Here is a 21,064-nt window from a genome sequence, read left to right on the forward strand (position 1 = left end):
CTGCCCCAATCAGGGGAGCATCTTGCCTCTGGCTGGCATCTCACTGCATTCAGCTGGAGTGAAAAAGGGAAATCTCAAGGACAACCAATCCAGCCAGGATGTTCTGCCAAGGTCCTGTTCCTAGCTGAGGAAATAGTCCTCTCAATTTTTCTCAGCCAGAAAGAGAGAGAGAGAATGTACACACACCCCCACCCCCATTATCCTAAAGCCCGCAGGTGCCAGCAATCCAAATAAACGTGGAGCAATTAACAGAATTAACACAGCTTTAAATAGCTTGGCACACCAGATGCGGACTCCTAGCAGGGTTCTATAAAATGTAAAGTTATTACAGATAAAACCATTAATCATCTGTTCAGAGACTTGTTCTAGATGCAAAACCCATTTCACTTAAAATGGCTAATAATCAGAAAGAAAGGCACAGATTTAACAGGAATGATTATGCCATTCTCAAGCCCCATTTCCAAATGCCATTTTTCATCTCTGCCACCCTTCCCAAACCTCTGTGTTCCCTCTGCTTGCTAATGCTGATACAGTAAGAATGCTTTGCAGGCATCACTCACAATTACCTCTCAGGGTGCTGAAAATGGGATGCCACCTCTAAGCCTCTTCCATTTGAGATAGAGGAGGTTAGTGACTTGCACACTACACATTGGTGCTTTCCTGGATGCAGTTGCTACTATTAAGTTGTGTGTCACCAGCCCCATGCAACTCACAGATAACTGGTGCTCGCCCTGATGAATTAAGTGTTGAACTGCTAAGATTTATGCTTAGAAAATACGAGCATTTGAATATTCCCCACACTGTGGCAATGTGAAGTCACCAGCAGCCACCATATGCAATGTCACAATCCTCCTGATATTCCCTTAACACCTACTCAAATAACTCCCATTTACTACATCTATGTCTAGATAGCTACAAGAAGCAGAGGTCAGGAGCTGACCCTAATTCACCTTTGAGCTCTGATGTTACCATTTCTAACACTTCCACTTATGGAACCATAGCTTAAAGAGCATTAAACCCTGTAAGTAGCAATTCAGAGCTAAAATTGCATCCTTCTACATATCTATATTAATGCCATTGATTTGCTTAGGAATCTAGATACATACACTGTTAATTCCAACTAAATGAATCCTGCCTGTGCAGCTTGCAAAAAGGATGGAGATAAAACAATCCTAAAGCACAAATATTCAGTGCAACAGTAGACCAAAGCCAGTGAGCAGCAATGACAAAGAACTATAACAGAGAGCATATCAGAGAGTATACAAAACCTGCTTGTATTATACCAAGCCTGCTGCCTTTTCCATGCAGTTCAAATAACGAATGCTGCCCATTAGCTGCCTGCCCACTCCTGTGCTCCTCACACTTGACAGCTGGCTCACTGCTACAGAGGAGTGGCAGACCTGGGCGGAGTTGTTCAGCCCACTCACTCAACATTCAAACTTCATCATCTTTTCCTGCCTCCCTTGCTGGCACAGCTGAGCAGCCTGGATTTTTGTGGTGGGTAACAGCAGCTCAGTCATTCCCCATTGTCCACAATACAAATTTCATAGCAATACTCCAACTTTCAGGGTGAGTTTGCTGCTCCCAAAGCGGGGACACTTGTCAAGTAGCTGAAAATGCCTGTTTGATACACATGTGTATATAAAACAGAAGAGTCTTTCAACTTCTCTCATGAAATTTTATCTTTATTGGCATATGGCGGTCCTGACTCTCCAAAACTACTCCCATTTGTATTTCTGTCTGACAGGATAAGGATGGATCCTTAGTCATCTCTTGAGTGCAACATAACGAGCAAGAAATAAAAACATATCTCCTATTTATTTTCAGTATTCATCCAAACCAAGAGTTTACTGATCTCAGTGAATGACAAAGCCAGGTAAAGCAAAAGAGGCTCATTTACTTTCAGTCCAAGATGAGCACATCAGACTTTGGACAGCTAAGTTAAGATCACAGCATCCATTAGGATGGGACCACATTTGGCTAACAGCATTTGAGAAAGACACCCAGAAATCCTTATCAGAGTAATCACCAGAGTATCATCACTGCTCTGCTGATGACTTTGGACTCAGCTACGTTTGTCCATCAATATATCCTTAGTTTGCTCACCCTTCCATGGGTAGAGATTAGACCACAAATTTTTGTACGGATTTTTGTTTTAATATTGAATAGTTACCAACTAACTTTATTATATGCACCAGACACAGGCTATATTGCTCCAATCCCCATTACATTTTCTGAATTTGTTGATATAAATATAGTTCTACACCTGTAAACACTCTCATTTTCTGAACCACAGCACATGGCACACCCCTTGCAGCCACAGAAGCTCAGCAGGAGTTAGGTTCATTATGCAGCAAAGAAAGCCTGATCCTGAAGATCCTACTGCAAAGCAAGCAGAGACAGCCACAACACCAAGAGTGAGTCACATGCAGACTGCTCAGTTAGGATTCAGTGGAGTGCTCCCCTACTGGTGTGACAGCACTACACTGCCCAGTGGTGACACCAACCTCTGCTGCTAGTTTCCTCCCTAGGCACCTGTTCCAGTGGCAGCTGAAGACACGCGAACTCAGTTAGACCCCACTTTGCTTTAGCTCCATAGATTCTCTTTAGCTTGCAAATATATAGTTCAAATAGTCCTGCAAAAAGAAACCTCTTACACCTCATGCATAGAAAGATCCAGTTTCTATGTTTGCTCATCAATGCTTGCTTTAGAAGGTATGCTCAACCTACATACATATTATATTATTCAGACTTTGGCTATTAATTACTTTAGTAAAATTTCTAACAGTGCAGTAAGTTTAGGAGTGGCAGTTTCGATGCCACTGAACTGTTGACATGTGAATTATCCTTGAAATTAATCCTCAAAAAAATGTGTGCTCAGACTGACCTAGAATGCCTACAAGATGCTGTTTGCTGACTCATAGGAGCTCCAGAGAACAAAATACTACAATGTAATAAATGTGACCTTAACAAGAACCTATATTATTTTAATTTGCAAATAGAACTATAAAACCAACAAACAAAGATTCATTATGGCTGTAGGACTCTACATCTTTGCTACATGAATTACATTAAAGAAAGAATTTTAGAAACCTAGAGCTTTTTTCAGTACATGGTTTATAAAATAACATCTCCTCCATCTTTTGTCCCAAAGCTAAAAACTCAATTCCTGTCTTTGGACTTCCTATGTTTTACTAATTGAAAAATTATTCTAGCACTTCATTTTCCTACTCCATTCACTAAAGATGAATTTCATTAAGCCATTTAAAATTGTTTACCTCCTTAAATGGAATACTTCTCATGGATCTATGAGATAATGAGTAAACTTTCTACAGTCATGAGTACATTACTCTTCCACTTTTCTATGTATCTAGAAACATTTGATGAAAGATATTGATCAATAACTGGGCTTAGCTGATGTTATTTTGCAACAAACACTCATTTAATATCATTATGCCATCAAAGTTGTTGTTACAGATGCACATGAGCTAAGGTAACCAAGTTCTTTCAGTGTCATGCATGAAGCAAGTCAAAAACACTATCAGAGACCTCACTTTGGTAGAGTAGGCAAGAGCTAAGCTGCATAAGGAACAGAGGATTTGAATAACCCCTTAGCTAAAGCAAAGCTGCAGCTAATACAGAAATATCAAATGCAAACCAGCCCAGGATCTAAGCTTATAAGTCTTACCCAATGAAAAGACACTATTGTATTTCCCTCCCCATCTATTGGTCTAGTCAGAATTCTCTCAGCATCTTGCCTCCTATTGCATTGCTCTCAGTTTCCAAATGCCTCCATTCCCACCTCAAAATTAAATCTTTCCAGAAATAATTGGGGATTTTTTCTTATTAGCTTAAGAATGTCATCAGCAGCCACTCAAAATGCTGGCCTGCATCTCCAGTGTTTTGTGTTGCTACAACAGTGGTACTTGAAAACCTGATGAAGGCTTTGTGTTGGATGCTCTGCAGATGCACAGAGAAAATGACTGACATTCCTGACTCCCAAGACACACACTGTACAGCTGCAACAGGATACTGATCCCCTACAGCAGCAGCAATGCAATTGGACGTTTGAGAGTGAGAGGCAACCAGCAACTTTAGAGACCTCCAGATCTGGAATCTTAGGAATCAGGGTCATAATCATCATCCCGTCTATTTTGAAGGCTCTGGCAGAGAGTATTAGTGAGAACAAGACAAGAAGAAGTAATATTTTGAGGAGTGGAATAATATTCAACCTTTGGTTGTGCTTTGTCTGCTCCTACATAGTGCCATTTGCCTCTCCCTTTCTTTTTCAAATGTTAAATTTATTAAATACAGATAAAAAGTAGACAGGCCCAAACACAGTAAGATAGCTGAAGTAGCAGTATTGGATTAACTTATGTGGGCAATTAGTACCATTCATGTAGTAACTTCCTCCACTGTACCTCAGTGCAATCCCCACACTGTTGATTCCTCATTCTCCTCTTATGCATTCCTGGAATTCTGTTAAGTCTCTTGTGGAAGGGAATCTTGAGCACCCAAAAGCTTTTAGGCTTAGGGAGGGGCTTTTACAACTACAACTTTGTCTGTCTGCCTGTTTTCCTGTTTTCCTCTGCCTCCAGTTTTAGGCTGCCTTCCCTCTGCACCTTCAGCCTTCTCCCAAGTGTGACGCTGCAGTCAGAAAAACTCATCCCCAAACAGAAACCACATCATCACTACACATCAAATAGTCCTGAAAAAGATGTGGCTTGCAGATAGCATCTGAGATTTACCTACAGCAACTGGGCACACTCATGGACCATTTTGAAATCTGGCTCCTAGAAGTTAAATTGCAGACAGAAATTATCTAAGCTTTCACAGCTTTCTCCCATCACAGACAGATGGTGCCTGACCCCTGTAATAATTTCTGCCATATTCCACCCATATGCAAGCCTCAGTGCTTCCATCAAGCTGTTACTACCAATCAACATTTTTCAGAATTGAGATTTTAATAAAGCATTGATAGAAAAATGTGAAGATTTCATAAATTCTCTCATGAATATCCATTCTATAGGGACCACCTTAGGCTCCTCTAAAGCATCTCCATCTGTACCATTTAAGTCCTGCTCCAAGTAAATCAAATCTCAGTGTCTGGCTCCCTAACCCCAGGAAATATTCTGATTCTCTGCCTTCCCTAGCAACTGGATATTGAAATACCAATTTCCCCTCTTTGCCCACACAGCTAAATTCCTACCCTGCCACTTTCCATCTCCACCCTTGATTACTAAAAATTCTTCCCTAAAGCCCCTGATTACACACAACACACAGCTGTTTCTTGTTACCTTTCTTGTCCTAACCCTTTCTGGCCATGGAAGTTCCATTCAACCCATTATTGTAGTCTCTTCCCTTTCCACCTTCAGTCAGTGCTTCTCCCTTTTTAAAAATCCCTATCTGTTAAAGCACTGTTACACCTTCCTTCCTTGACACCCATTAAAATTATTTCTGCTCAATTGTCTCAAGATGTGTTCCTGTATCTTCTCCTATCCCATCTCTGTTTCATCCATGATGGGAAATACGCCAGCTTCCAAGATTTTTTCTAGAACGAATCATCTTAAGAATGAAGGTCCAAAAAACCTTCGATTCTATGCAACTATATTCAATGCAAAAAAAAACTTAGATTCCATGCAATGTCTGTACACTACCCTATTTGCATACCCTGAATGACTATTTTCCAGTCTCCGTGCCTCATTACCATGTCAGGTATACTGCAACACTGCCAGGATGGCTATGGAGAAGTGCAAAACAAACATGGTTCACCACACATAGGGAACTCTTTCATTCTGATAAAAATAGAGGGAAAATCCCAACCTGAACTACACATTAAATACTTGTGTGTATGATTTAGGTATGTTACTGCTACCAACTTAGTGGAAACTGTTCAGTCAAAACCTATAGCCCCAAAGGAAAGAAGATACATGAGGGGTTCTAGTCTATGGTAAAAGGAGGTACCATTAGGTCAGAAATTGTCTGACCTAAAGAAAACATTATCTAGATAATCAGGTATTTAGATTACTTTTAAGAAATATTATATAGATACTACAGCAGAGGAGCCCTGAGATTCTTAGTTCCTTGCCAGGAACACATTCTTAGACACTACATTTCCCTCTAGCCAAGGCTTACACTCTGCTCACATGAAGTACCTACCCTGCCAGAGCTGCCCCTCCTCCTGGCACCAGCCTGGGCTGAGTGGGGAAGTCCCTTCCTGCTGCAAAGGGGCAGAGGAGGTCACCAGGCACTCTGCCCCCTGCCACTTCAGCACCTGCATGTCCTCTCAGAGGAAGTGGGAAGGCAACAAGCCACTCAAGGAGCCCTCTTAGCCCCATCAGTGTACTCTCAGACTGATGCAGTCTAGAGGAAATACAAGAGCTTACAGAGGAAACGCTGAAAGTTTCACCTCAAATTTTGCAAAAATCCATTTACCTTCCTAGGAAAGTAACACATGCCTAGAGCCAGTCTTGAATGAATACAGAGATCATTCTGCTGTAACACCTTGAGGAGAACAGCACAGGGCTTGGCAGGACATTCTCCACCATTAAAAACAGCAATCCACTCAGGGGTGTGTTGTGTCTCTGGTATCAGCAATTACTTAGCTAGGACTTAACTATGAAAGAAGAGCTTTGCTCTACTAGAAGACATAAACTCAAAGGAACAATATTTTGTAATAGTCTACCCTACCGCTTCAACTAATTTTCTTAGCTTAGGAAATTTTTGTTAAAAATCCAAGCTCCTCTAGTACTGGGTAATGAGAGACTGAGCATCCTTTTTGGCTATGGAGAAAAGAAATGTAAGTTTGAACCATAAGCTATGAGGATAGATTTATGAAATATGCTGACAAATGTTATTGCAGGGGTTCCATACCCTGGTCTCCTATCGCAAAAGTTTCATACCTTCTTAGTGTTTCTCGTGGACAGTTCCTCAGAGCACTGACTCTCTCTTCTTCTCAAAGTGGCCAACTGACTTCAGTTCCCTTCTCAACCAGCCAACCCACTCTTTTATAGCACTCTTCTTCTCATTGGCTACAGCTGTGGCCTGTTAAAGCCAGGCCTGTTCCTAATCTTGGTTAAGTGGCCCAACTGCAACTCCTTAAGAGTAAGATTACTTTCTACATTATCTTTATTTTCTTATATTCTATCCCCCTACAGACAAGCTACACAGAAAGCCAAGTAAAGTTCCCCATAGCCAGTTCTGGGACCAGACACATCATAAGCACACAAGCACTGCACTAACCCAGTTCTGCTCCTCCAGGATCAAAGCTCATTGGAAGCATTACTGGACCACTACTATAAGTGGATTGCTTTTAAGCAGACCATAGCTCTAAAGCAACCATCAAGTCAAGACATCTGTTCATACACATCTCCTGTCATTGCCTAGTCAAGTAAAGATTACAAAGCACATTTTGATTATCTGTTTTCTTCCTCTCATGCTTAAGCGGTTCCCTGGGTTTTCCTTCTCACAGAACATTATGAGCCTGGGATGACTATGTTGGCGGCTCTTAGCACATTGTGCAAGCTAACAGAATACAAATGATTATATAAATAATATATATAAAGCTGCTGAAGATTTTCTTGTCACTGCTTTTTTGCTCCATTGGCTTGACTTAAAGCACACATAAAAATGGTCTCTGCTAAGTGTTATGTTCATAGCATCCATAAATAAAATTTAGATCCTGATTTAAAGAGACACTAAGAGGCTGTATCTCCTCCTGATTTCAATCAAACCGGGATGCTCAGTGCCCAGGAAAATCAGACTCAAGACTCTATAAATGTAACCAGAAGGATTTGATCTCTGTATGGCCGTTTGTATTCAATCAGCAAAGTTTCATTTCCTATATAAGATGCTCACAAAGTCTTCTCTAGCATATGTATACCCCTTTCATCCAGAGGTCAGGCAGGAGAGCAGCTTCAGACCCTAACAACTCTTCCTTACCAGAGGAGAGGAACATAACACATAACATACAAACCCTGATACCATGAGTTGAGCATCAGTAGGATGATGGCTTGTCAAGGCAATTACAGCCACAGAACAACATCTAGCTCAGCACTGCTGCTTCCATGACTCCTATGTAAGCTTTTTATAACACTTTGTGGAGACATCAATATCGGTATTCCCATTAATCACAGTGGTAATCACAAATTGCATTAGAAGAGAGAAGAAAGAAGACAAAAGGTGACTACAAGCCAGCATCAAAACTACATTGTACCAAGTTTGGGATTTGGACAGAACTTACCTTTTGTTTTGTCTAAAGTTTTTTTTATCAAGGATCACTTTTTTGGTTCCTGCTGCTATCCAGGCAGTCCAATCTCTATTACCCATGTTTAAATTTTCTCAATGCTATGTGGAAAGTGCAGCCAGCCAAAGTATGACAACAGAGTTTTCAGAACCAGCTAGCTCTTTCTGACCAATGCAGCCACTCAAGTGCACCAACTTAGCAACCCAGTTTAAGGACCTAAAGATCACAGCTGTCTGTCTCAAATACTGTTAAGGCCACAGAATGACTTTGCCATGAGATGAGCACAGAATGGAGTGACAGGATAGTGCTAACTCCAGGCAGAGGTGAGATCTGGTCAGCACATCCTGGGTAATGCATCCAGACAAAACTTCCCACTGTGGAAAATTTTGTATATCACTGGTCAAACAAAGATCCCAAGTTATGGGACAAATGGCATCTATGACCACTGAGGGACCCCACCTCCCAATCCCTTCCCCAAATATGCCTCCAGGGATACCGGGAACTTGGACTGTAAATTAAGCCACCACGACCAGGAACTTGAGATAAGATAGAGGTGATTCTATCGTCCAATTGTTATTTCAAGCCTAGGGGGATGTAAACAAAGCTGTGACAGCAGAATGTATAACTCATAATGGACATAAAGAATGTAGAAATTATGGGCCATAAGGGAAGCAACTATGCTGAATCAGCTTGGACTGGGTAAAAGGTAATTCCGTCAGGGGGAGATTCTGACTGCTGACTCGCAACCCACTAACTCAAGAAACCCACCAACTGCAAAAAACAGAAAGATTGGGCATGGGACTAATTAACATTGGAAGCAAGGGAATTATTTAACCAATAGAATGAAAGATGTGTGTAACCAATGAGCATTAACTCCTTTGTTTGAAAACATATATAAACAGTGAAAAGTTTTGAGTGACCTCAGGCCCCCCACCACTGAAAAGCCTAGGGTGAAGAAGGACCAATGGGACACCCCTGTGACATGGGTGGTGACTATCTTCTGTTTAGTCTGTCTCTCTTTTTCTCTCTTTTCTACTTCTTTTTATCTCTCTACCTCACATTTCACTGTTCAGTAAAATCCATACTATTGACTTCAGCATATCATTTTGTTTGCACTTTAATTCAGGAAGAGGCATCTCTCAATAATGACGATATAACACACGGTACACTTCATGTCCACATGACATGTGATTGGCACACCTCCCTGACACACCCTCATGCTGCATTCTCCTTGCAAAATTTACACTTTTTATGCTACCTTCTACTTTCATGTTCTGTTTTATTCTATTGCTGTATCTTCCCAGAAAATTCAGATCTAACTATGCTCCCAGGTGAAATCCAGGATCTTAAAAAGTATTCTAAATAAGCTTCTGATTATGATTTTTTCATCTCAAAATGCCACTTAGTAATCAAAGGCCATTTGTCTTTTTATAATGGCTATTGCCATCGTAATTGGTGCCTAGAAGATAGTACTGCTTTCTTCTGAAGTTCTAACAGCTTAGAGAAGAAACCTCTTCTACTACCATGAGTATTTTTTCTATTATCCAAGCACTAGAAGTATGATTTTTCCCTTAAGTTCATGAGATTTCCAGCCTTCTGACCAACTGAATGACAAGTTTATCTTTACAGAGCTGTTGCAGTTATCAGTATAAAATTAGGCATTAGGGAAAGAATTAATTGTGTAAGGCAGAAAAGAGTGATGACTTTAGCAAATCAAAAGCACAGACACAAGAATTAATTTCAAATAGTTACCTCTTTGAGGCAGCCCATGAAGTTATTGCTTACTGGAGACCCAGGTAAATCAGCAGTACTGGGGCTCCCTCCCACGTAAAAGAAGTCATCTGAGCCCAGCATGGTGTAGTCCTCCTGTGTGTAGCCCGTGGTGGTAAGGATGCCATCCACAGAGATTGTCACCTGTTTGAGGGACACAATGGACAAAGAAAATCCCAGCAATGACCTTACAATCCAGAACACAACAACTTACCTCCCCTATAATTTTATGCCAGTTTTAGTAAGGATTTTGTTGAGATTTGGTATGCTTTTTTTTTTTTAGTTAAGTTGAGCTCTATTTTCTGGTCTGATTTTCCCACAGAGAAATGCTTCAGCATCTGCTTCTTCCCTTTCTGGTGCATCAGCACTCTCAGGCTTACCCAGCAGCCTATCCATCCAGATGCTTTCCATCTATTCAGGCCAGAAAATATAACTGTCCTTGAAAGACATTTCTCATATTAGCTGATTTTATGATTAATTAGAATTTATTTTAATGATTACAGTTAGTTATGGTTGTTAGTAAAAAAAAAAACACTAATGAAGACGAGGTTGGTATTTTTTATTTTTTAAGTTTCTTTTGCTCACGGCACACTGAAAGTCATGCATTCAGGGATAGGGGAAGAGGGAACTCACTTTCAATACATTATGGATGTGCATGCCATGTACCTGGAGAGACACACACCCACCACAAACAAACAAAAAAAAAAAAAACCAGAAAGAAAAAAAACCTAAGAAAACAATTTTCAAATTAACCCATAACTAAAATATAAGCAGAAAATAAATCAAAATAAAATAAATCAATCGCACACCAATAAATGTAATAGAAGTGGATATGAGAAAGAAAGCAAGAAAGAGCTACAAAGCGTGCACACACTGCACTTTGACCTGTCATGCCAATATATCTGAGGTCCAGAAAGACGACAGGAAAAAAGCAAAATAGAGAGAGAGAGAAGGAGAAGAAAAAAGGAGAAATGACCATTTCACACTCGCATGCAATCAAAAATAAAAATACCAAACGAATTCCATAATAACAAAAAAACTCAAAACGAAACAGAAATGTCCCCAAAATCTCTAACCACAAACACATGGAGGGTGAAGGGTGACAGAAGGAAAGGGTGGGAGAGGAGGAAGTGAATTTGATGTGTTTTGCTTGATGTTGTTAGTGGTTGCAAGGGAAGATGGAGGAAAACAGATCGAGGCCAGGAGGAGACGGGCGAGTCACCAGACGTGGACATGCCATGCAGAGTGTGTACTGAAACAAACAACCGGCTGAGCTCCTGTTGGCCACGCAGGTAGAGGTCAGAGAGAGAGAGAGAAAGTGAGAGAGAGAGCAAGAGGGAGAAGGAGGAGAAAAAGCAGAGGGAGGAAAGTGGGGGAAAATCATGAGAAAGAGGAAAACTCTGGCCAGTTTGCCCATAATAGCCATTGTCAGAACAAAAGGGTGAGAGAAAAAGAGAGCCTTCACCACCATGGACTAGAGGCCCTGCAATGGTTCTGATCTAGAAACCTTCAGAGTAAAAAAACCATACTAAACTAAAAGCCAAGAAAAAAAGCCAAATAAAAAAAAAGTAAAAGAAAGAAATCTGAAGTCAAAAACAAGGGACAAAAAAACTCAACAATTTATCACCAAAAAGAAAAAGAACTGAAGACAGAGGTGAAGAAAGCAATGAAAGAAATGTCCAAACCCTACTTCCAGAAGAGCTGTGTTAGTTGCTTTTGATGCTCATTTTTCTATTCAAAAAGAAGAAATGAAAGGAAAAAAAAAGAAGGGGGAAAACAATGTGTTTTCAATGAAATTAGAATAAAATTAAAGGAAGCAGTAAGTATAAAGGAAGGGGGGAAAGAGCAGGTAGGGGGAGGAAAAGGCAGGTAACACACGGCAAACCCAAAAAAAGAGACAATAAGAATGATATCTACCAGACAATGTAGTTTGTTTACCATAGCGTGTCCAATGCCTGAGTGCTTTGCGGAAAAGGGGGAAGAAAGGAAATTAAAAAATCGTGAACAGAACGATTGTTAATTAAAATAACTAAAAGCAAAGATGAGTCGTTAGGGTGTTAGTACATTAGTTGGTTAGTAAAAATGACACATTGCATGAATGATCTAGTGTTAGTTTTTCAAAAAAAGGCGTGGGGCGCCTGAGACACACAAAGTGAGGAAGAGGACAATATGACCAGGACTCTATGGGGAACCATGCCTTTTAGACTGTAAAGAAACAGAGGGCCGCCTACTCTTCCCACCCTGGTATTAGTCATTAACCTCAACCCTCATACACATTATCCAGACCTGAAGCAAAGTTAAAACAGTGCAATACTTACTCTTCAAATGCTCATCAAGGTGCTTCCCTCAAACAAGAACCTTATGCTCAGAGATATACACACAGAGTACACAGTTTGCCCCTTCAGCACAAACCCAGCCGTGACTCCCTTCTTCCACCCACCACCACACCAGCTCCTCTTCCAAGCTTCACTACCCTCAAGTGCTGCAGAATATCACAAGGCCAGTATTTCCTTTGGCTGGAGGATACAGCTGAAGATGAGTCCAAGACTCTGTGTCTTCCTTCCAAGTTTCCCAGTCTGCAGGTTTCTTTACAGCAGCTGAGTTTGTGACTTTCAGGAGAAGCACATAACAGTGCCTGTGCTTGGCTGTTTGCCTGTAGCTCACTTCTGTCATCCAAGACACAGGAATTGAACCTCTCCTACTGTAGGAAGAAACGTGTCAAGAAATTGTGTAGAAAGAATTGTGTCCCTTGTGTGCAGGTTGAAGACTGAATATTGACAGGACTTAGCATCCCTCCTGTTTCACTGCATCTCTATTACACAGGAGCTAGGAGAATTTACCTGTCAGTTTGGTTCAGCAGAACTTTTTTAATCTGTCCCAAGCATGCAGATGTCAACTGTTAGAACCTACCCTTTGCTTTGTGTTTTAGCAGTTAAGGAGCTAAAGATCTTCACAGTAGATTTTGCACTGTGAATAGCGTTAGTGTTTATAGAGAAGGGCAGCCTATGCGGACTCCAAGTCCCTGTGATTGAAGTTGGCAAGAATTATCCTAAATTACACAAGTAAGATCTACACTGTCTCATGTAAAAACCGTCTGCTTGCAGGCTTCAGAGTTGTGCACTGACTAAGGAAATAGGTTTTTGAAGACTTTGTGGCACTGAGCATGAGGTCCCAAGGTTATTTGCCAATGGGAATGAAATCATAATAATAGTCTGTACTTGGAAATAATGAGCACAAACTCCTGAATTCTTCACCAAGGAAGTCTTACAGAAAATTGTTGTGTTAGTAAATTATTTTTAAAAACAAGGGAGTTGAAGTATGGGACAGGGAGAAGAGCATGCTAGAAACAAGATGGGAGTGTCAGCAGCAGACCTGAAGACAGACACAGGAAGTCTGACCTTCAGTCTCCTCTGCCTGTCCTCCCACCAGACCACACTGCCCCAAACACGCTCTGAAAGCCAGGGCAAAATTCAGCCGTGACTCTATTGCTAAGTAAAGGTTTCTCACAAGGCAGAAAGAGGGCTTAGTTTTAACTGAAATAATAAGATAAATAAACAAGGAGATTTGCTTTGACATTAACAATCACTACTCAAGGGAATCTGTGGATTCACTTGGTTTGTCTCTAAGGAGATTAACTGCTGTGATAGTCATTTGATCTAAAAAAAAGCAGCCCTTAGTACTCTCCCAGCTTAGCTACAAAATATTTAACGATTCCAAAAACCACTAGGCAAAAGTCCAACTATTTAAAGTTCTACTCTAATTCTAGAAACAGCCAAAAAATTATGCAAATCCTCCTCCCCTTTCTCTTAGCCCCCCAAAAAACAGAGGAAAAGATTAAATGGCATCCTGAAGCTGCTGATAGTCCATTTAGCTGGAATTGCTTAGATTTAGATAATATTCTTGGAATGTCTAAATTATTGCTTTTAAAGTTCATTTTAAAGAGAAATATATCTACCTCCAGTGCAATATTTTCAAGCAATTACAAGGAGGCTACTGATTTTCTTATAAAACTTCAACATTCAGAGGCAATATATTTTATTGGGGTTTTATGTTTGGTTTTGGAATGGGTTTTTTAAGGAAACATGAGCACAGCTGGAAACAAGACTTTCTAGTGAACTATATTATACTGCAACATTACAGGTGAATTTATGTCAGGAAACACATAGAACCAATAATCTTTTTCATACAAAATTATTTAAGTGATACAAAATTATATTGAATGACAACTTTTAGGACTATCATGACTACTCTGCCTCAAGGTCTCATCAGTTCCAATATCTGGGCAGCCTCAGGTTCTGGGTCAATGTCTTGATTTTGAGACAGATCAAAAGTTAAAATGCAAGTATCCAGGGAAAAGATGACTAAAAAACAATCCAGCCTTATTGATATTTATTGGTTGAACTGTATTCTGTCATGTTTAACTATAGAAATGGACCCCAAATCAATTCTGCTACTTAAATGTAATTTGCTTTGAAGACAGGCCTTTCTTTGCAAAGAGCCCATCCATCTTATTAAAACATCTTCTCTCTTGCCCAGTCAAGTTGGACCCTTTAAGAATTCAGGATCACTTAGAAACATTCACAGTGAATAGATCAAGAGGCTTAAGATTTTACAGTACTGTTTAATTGACAAGGGACTACCTACTTTCTAATAATCACCAAAACACTGCCCTGGACCTATCCAATATGAAAAGCCATAGACAGATTTCCATTTTCTTGGTCCACTTCTGTGGACCAATTAAAAAATCATTAGCTAAAATATTAAGAAAAAGAATGTGACAGGTTCCCATCCACAGTGTTGTTTGTGACCCTTCACCTTCTGCATCTTCAAGATCCAAACCAATCCTGGCATGAAGCAAGGATTAATTTTGCTTCTGGCACATTTGCCCACTGAAATTTATTTCAAATGAAAAATAAAAAGTACAATTAACTAAAATAGCCAGTAAGCTCTACTGAGATATTCAAGGACCAGCTGTTCTGAAACTACCTAAAAATATATTTAAAAAGTCACACCAAATAAAGCCTTATATTCTGACCTCTCAAGACTGACAAACCTAGACCAGTTAGTGCATCTCCCTCTGCTGTACTGATGGGAAAGGTTAAACAAAATAGGATCATTAAGACCCATCCACTGCATAAGAAATGAAATTTTCATCTCTATATAAACTATTGAAAACAGATTAATTTCTTCATAGGTAAGAATTCTGTAGTCTCTACTAAAGTTTGACGACAGTTTTTTTTTCAGACCCAGCCATCCTAAGCATGTAGAAATACAGGGATTTACATGTGAAATAAAAATAAAAATCTTCAGCCCCCAGCCCAAATATTGAAGAGACATGAACTCCTGATAAGAGAAAAATTATCCACTGATCTCTACTAGTAGAGACTTATTCTGATTCCTGGCACTGATTATCCTATACTCACAGAGATTTTGCTCTTAGCTAGTGTAAAATCCTACCGCAAATTACACTGTAGAAACTTATATAAAGCTATTTAAAGGTTGGGCTAATATTGGCATTAATGAGAAAATAAACAGGTAACGTATTCACGAATTGATTTTTAATTTAATTTTAAATCTTAGTTTACAAGCTACTTCTGCTGCTCTACCAATCAGCAAGACATCAAATAGCTCCTATTCACCATGTAAACCTCATTTATTATGCAGCAGATGGCCCTTAGTGACTTGATATATTTACCAGCTTTCAGAAGAAAATTATTTAATTTTATCTTATCTATTTATGTATGAATTTATATTTAATGAGAAAGGCTTCAGGATTTTAAGACTAGCCTACTATCAAATACGCCACCTGATATAGTTGTCTGCTACAAAAAGCTGCACGTAGATGTGCAAAATTACAGTGGTAAAATCAGAAAAACTTTTCCAAAGTGGAATTGTGGGGTGCTAGATTGATTGAGTTTGCATGGGGTTTTTTGATCCTTCCACTTTTCCAGTCCTCACAGCAAACAGAAGAGTCTCAAGGCAGAGACAAGAAATAAAGTAGAATCTCATTATAGAAAGAAGGGGAAAAAGTCAAAAAGAAGAAAAGAAGAACAGAGAATCAAGAAGACCCAGAGAGACTCCAGCCAATTAATTCCAAAGCTATAAAGTTAAAATAGGTACACACATACCCACCAGCCTGCACACCTGCACACTCGTATGCACACACAAAAGAAAAGAAAAACAAAAGACTTTCAGAATTAGAACTGTGACATCATGGCAATGGTTAAACCAATTAACAAAACTGAGAGAAAAAGGAGAGAGGTGTAGAGCGTTGGCTGTTGGCAATAGACTCTATTCCCACAGTAATTAAATGCAACAAGAATATTACTGATAAGATTGAATAATAACTAAGAAAATAGAAAAAAGGAAAAGGGAGATGAAAGTAAAGTTATGTCACAAGATTTTATTATTAAATCAAACTGGGAAAAAAATAGAAAATTAATAAAGTGGAAATGAAGATATTGCCAGAGGGATAAATTCCCATCAACTAATGTTTTTTTCACTGTCCTTTAGGCACCAAGATCCAGAATAGGTGGAGAAACTGTAGCAATACCACTGAACTTCCCCATTTCTCCATTACCCTCTCCCATCTGCCTGTCCCAAAAAGCCAAAACTCTCCCCAGCGCTTTCTCCCCTTCACCATTACCTGCCGCAGGTTGCGTGTCACCTTAACGTCGTGCCACGCGTTGTCATTGAACTTGCCATTGACCGGCTCCACAATGGCCTCAAAGGCCCCAGACCCCAGGTTGATGACCAAGGACACGGCACCGTCCTTCAGGGCCAGGTTGACGTAGTCAGCTGACTTGCCCGTGTGCAGGATGAGCCCGTTGCGCTGCCAGGTCTTGAAGGAGAGCGTGATCTCATCGCTGCTGCTCTGGATGGGGTTTTGCGACAGGTCATAGCAAAGGTACTCGGAGCCACGGAACGTGGCCATGTTCTCATCTCGCGCTGCAAAGAAGGGAAACAAAAGGTCTATTCAGCACTCAGCCAAGAAGAGATTTAAGGTCATCACGAAGTTTAGGCATCCCATGGCAGTGTCAGCTGTAGAGCTAAATATAAAGGCATGCTAATAACTGTGGAGCTCTTTTTGTAATATGGCTACCAAGAGAATTAACTGCAGGGTCGTCGGTAGCGATGAATTTCAGTGCTGTGTTTTTAGTTTTACTGCAGCACTGTCTCCATAGGGACCATTCAACAGGATGCAGTGGTGTCTAGGAAAAGCACATTTAAGGATTGTTATAAGACATTTCACATCCTTTTTAGGAGAAGGATGGAAAGCTCTATTATTCACAACACAACCACCACATATGTGTCGATTAAAAAAACCCAACATTTCACAAAGATCAGTATTCAGATTCAGGACTACTGCCATCTGAACTTATATTAACCTATCTGACAGGAAATTTAAGAAAGACACCAGAAGGTAATCCTAACAGAGCTGCCCCTTTCTGAATGAATGAAAGAACTGAATGAAAGACCAAGCAAACAAGAGAGCCACATGAGGGGTCCTACAGATTCCTTCTCTCAGAGCACGAGGGAAGTCCACATAAAACATTTTGTCCATAGATATAAGTAATGTCTCTGGTAAACACATCTGAGAACTTTGCCTGTATTATCACCTTTTCCAGGAAATCTGTACTAGATTAGCATATCTTTTTCAAACAGCAAAAATAAACGTGGGGGAATTATTCACACCACGTGACATTTAATATTTCCTCATAAAGAAAAGAAATATCTTATGTTCAATAACGACAGCCACTGCACTTATTTCTCAGCAACTGGAAGCAGTGTTTGAATACCATGAACATCCTTTGTGTGAGCTAGAGGTCTACTTCCCAGTACCTGGGTTCTCAGTCACTCAAAGCCAGTTCTGCTGTGGTATTGTGCTCATGTGACTTGAGCCAGCTGCATACCCTGATTTTATCCCATGGAAGAAATCCAGAAGAGTGATAGGAAGGCTTGGAGGAGGGCTGGTTAGTGCCAGCTGGAAGGAAATGGTACTTGCAATGGAGTCTGTATAGATGCCACCCCCACTCCATATTGCAGCACCTTCCTGACTCCCAGCTGTGAAAGCAAGGCTGAGCAGTAGATAGCACAAGCAGTCAAGCTATCATTGCTTACAAATCACTGCATAAGGCAAATGTTGGTGCTATTTTCATTGGTATTATTAGTACTTTTCTGCTCCATTTTGTACCATTTAGTAATCCTAATAAGGATTAGCCAGAATTTATTAGTACAAGACTGAAGGGAAAATACACGTTACCATAGCCATTCTTGGAGACTAACTACATGGTAAAATCTGTGTTCTCAGAGCATAAAATAATGGTGAAAAAACAGTATAGTATTGCAACTTGTACATATAACATTTTCAAGTGAAAGGTCTGATTTAAGCAAAGACTCTTGCAGAAGCAACGTGTGTTTGCACTTCAGTAAGCAAGCCATGTGTCCAGATATTCCTGCAAGCAAACAGCCGCCCAAATTGCTTCATACAGCAGCACTCCTTGGGAGCCAACTGGCTCAAAAGCAGCTTTTCAGAAGACCTGTGGTCCCAGCAGACAAGCCGAGCACACGTCAGCAGCACCTGCCCTGCCAGCAAAGGCCAGCTGCATCCTTGGCTGCATTAGCAAGAATCCAGTCAGCAGGCCAAGGGAAGTGATTCTTCCCCTAATGGAAACTTATGAGATCACACCAGGAGTGCCACTCCATCAGGAGTGCTGGATCTCATAAGTTACCATATCCCTCATATGATAATTGCTTTGAAATACTGGAGTCAGTCCAGCAAAGAGCTACTATACTCAAGGTACTGGGGTAGTTTATGTGTGTGGAGAGGCTGAGGGAACTGGGTTCATTCTGTCTCAAGGAGAGACAACTCAAGGGAAACCTTACTGATCTCTTCAATGACTTAATGGAAGAACACAGACAAAACAGGTTCAAATTCTTCTCAGAGTTGTGTAGAAGGATGAGAGGCAACAGATGCAGTTGAATACAAAAAATTCTCATCTAAACAGAAAAAAATGTTTCATCTTGAGGATGGTCAAATAGTAGGAACAGCCCAGAGAGACTGAAATCTCCACCCTTAGAAATACTAAAAACTTAATTAGGCAGAGTCCTGAGCTGTCTGACCTAACTGGACCTTCCCTGAGCTAATGGTTGGATTACACAGCCTCTGGAGGTGCCTTCCAAATTATTTAGCTTTTTGAGCATATTCTGAATACATTTAACTACCACCAATAAGTGTTTATGCTTGTATCAGTGTTAAACCAGCCTAAGCACAGAGGGATGCTACTGACTGCAGTTCTGGAAGTCAGAGCCAAGCACTCAACAACCCTCTCCCAACACTGACAATTCCCCTGCCTGGTCACTCCTGATCCATCAGAAGAGAAGGTGTTTCAAGCAAGTTACACACATGCTCCATGTACCTGCAGGTAATTCCCAACAAATAGCCAGTGTCTGAGGGCAGGAGTCAAACACAAGGCTCATTGTGAGTGAGCCTTTTCCCTGCAGCTGAAGATGTACAAAGCACTGAACACACATTTGTGAAGGAGGACACTCAGGCTGATTGTTCACTCAGTACAGGACATAGTAATAGGGTTCATTTACACTTCCTCATTTAGATGAAATCTCACTGATCCACTCAATACAAAGAAGACAGCAAAGAGTAGATTAGAAACCTTAACAGTAATTTAAGGCAACCACTAAAGACTAATCAAAACAGAGCAGAGTAAGTTCAAAGGGATATTACTCCTACTTGTACCACTGGTTTTAATATAGGGTGCATTCAGCTATGTCATCTGCCTGTTTCCTCCAGTCATGTGCAGCTGGCCCTTGTCATAGATGGGATTCTGTACTTTATCCACCTTTGTATCCTTCCTGTTCTTGGGAGAATGTCAGCAATTTCTGTGTTATTATGGGGTTTTTCTTCCTCCTGTGGCTACTCTGGACAGACATTCAAATTTGGAGATCACCACTTACTAAAATATCTGGGGCTCACTGTGAAATCAAAATTCATTCCTGTCCATGATACATCTCATAAGCACAGCTCCCAAGGTAACACACTTTGTAAGACTGTATTTTCCAAATTGCTGAATCCTCAACAGTTTACCAGTGGCAATGTGTTTTGGCAGTCTCATGAAAGGGTTCAGCAGTCAGAGTCTGGTATGTGCACTAAAGAGCCTGACCATGCATCCCCCAAGCTACAGCAGCTTCTGCCAGGCCATATGAAAGGCTTCTTACCAAGCATGGCCTCTCCTACTGTCCCAACTGTTATCATGCACACCATAGCTGTGGTCAGAAAGCACCCGAAAATTACCAGAGAGCATGGAGGGGGGAAAGGGATATAAGTTCTTTCCACAATGAATGAGGAGAAAAAGCCCCAAGAAGGCCACAGGTCTCCCAGTATTTCTGCTTTCAGACATGGTCTGGTGACACTTGGAAGACCACAGAGCAGTGAACCACTTGTTACTGGTTAGCTCGTGACCCTTGCGCTGCACAGTTTTGAAGGTTCCACAGATTGCACTGTGATATTTGTATCTTCTGTATTCCTTAAATAGTGGTAGTGTACCAAGCAGCTTCTGCAGAGCAGCACACAAACTAACCTTAGGATCCAACTCAAAGTTATCAGGGATCCTTGGTTCATGTTACGTGAAGCAATAGATCAAACCCTGATTTTTCTGTTATGTGAAACTCTGTATATAGGCACTGATATTACATTTAATTATCTAGTTATTCAAGGGTGGCAATGCAACTGCATAAATTAACATTTACTTAACACATATGTGGGATATGTTTGAAACCTACTGATTTTTGTATGATTCGCACGATTTAATTTTTAACTCAGTTAATACTAAATAGATATACAAAAATCAGAATCTGTCAGCACATTTAAGGATCAAATCTTCCATTCCTCTTGTTAGTATTTATTTAAATCCATTATTTACTTCCTAATTCATTCACATAAAATTCTGGGATTTTCAAAGATCCAAGATTTGTACAAAATTCCACACTTGGACTTAAACATTCACATATTCAAGATGCAAAAAAATCACCTGA

The 21,064-nt window shown here is 40.3% G+C and overlaps 1 protein-coding gene across 20 annotated transcripts in view; it reads right to left on the reverse strand.

Moving 5' to 3' along the window:
• NRXN3 (neurexin 3) overlaps positions 1 to 17,021 on the reverse strand; it is a 706,103-nt gene extending 689,082 nt beyond the window's left edge. For 6 of the 20 annotated variants that reach the window (XM_063160188.1, XM_063160190.1, XM_063160197.1 and 3 more), the window contains exons 1-2: positions 16,662 to 16,979; positions 9,998 to 10,159 (exon numbers count right to left, since the gene is read on the reverse strand). In XM_063160188.1, coding sequence (XP_063016258.1) covers positions 9,998 to 10,159; positions 16,662 to 16,949 — 450 coding nt within the window. In that variant the 5' untranslated portion in view covers positions 16,950 to 16,979. Of the gene's footprint in view, positions 1 to 9,997; positions 10,160 to 11,953; positions 11,978 to 16,661 lie in introns of all 20 variants that reach the window. The other 14 variants (XM_063160180.1, XM_063160187.1, XM_063160181.1 and 11 more) reach the window with 10 other exon arrangements.
• Between the last annotated feature and the right edge of the window lie 4,043 nt (positions 17,022 to 21,064).

Source organism: Melospiza melodia, chromosome 6, assembly GCF_035770615.1.
Source record: "Melospiza melodia melodia isolate bMelMel2 chromosome 6, bMelMel2.pri, whole genome shotgun sequence".
Lineage (NCBI taxonomy): Eukaryota > Metazoa > Chordata > Aves > Passeriformes > Passerellidae > Melospiza > Melospiza melodia.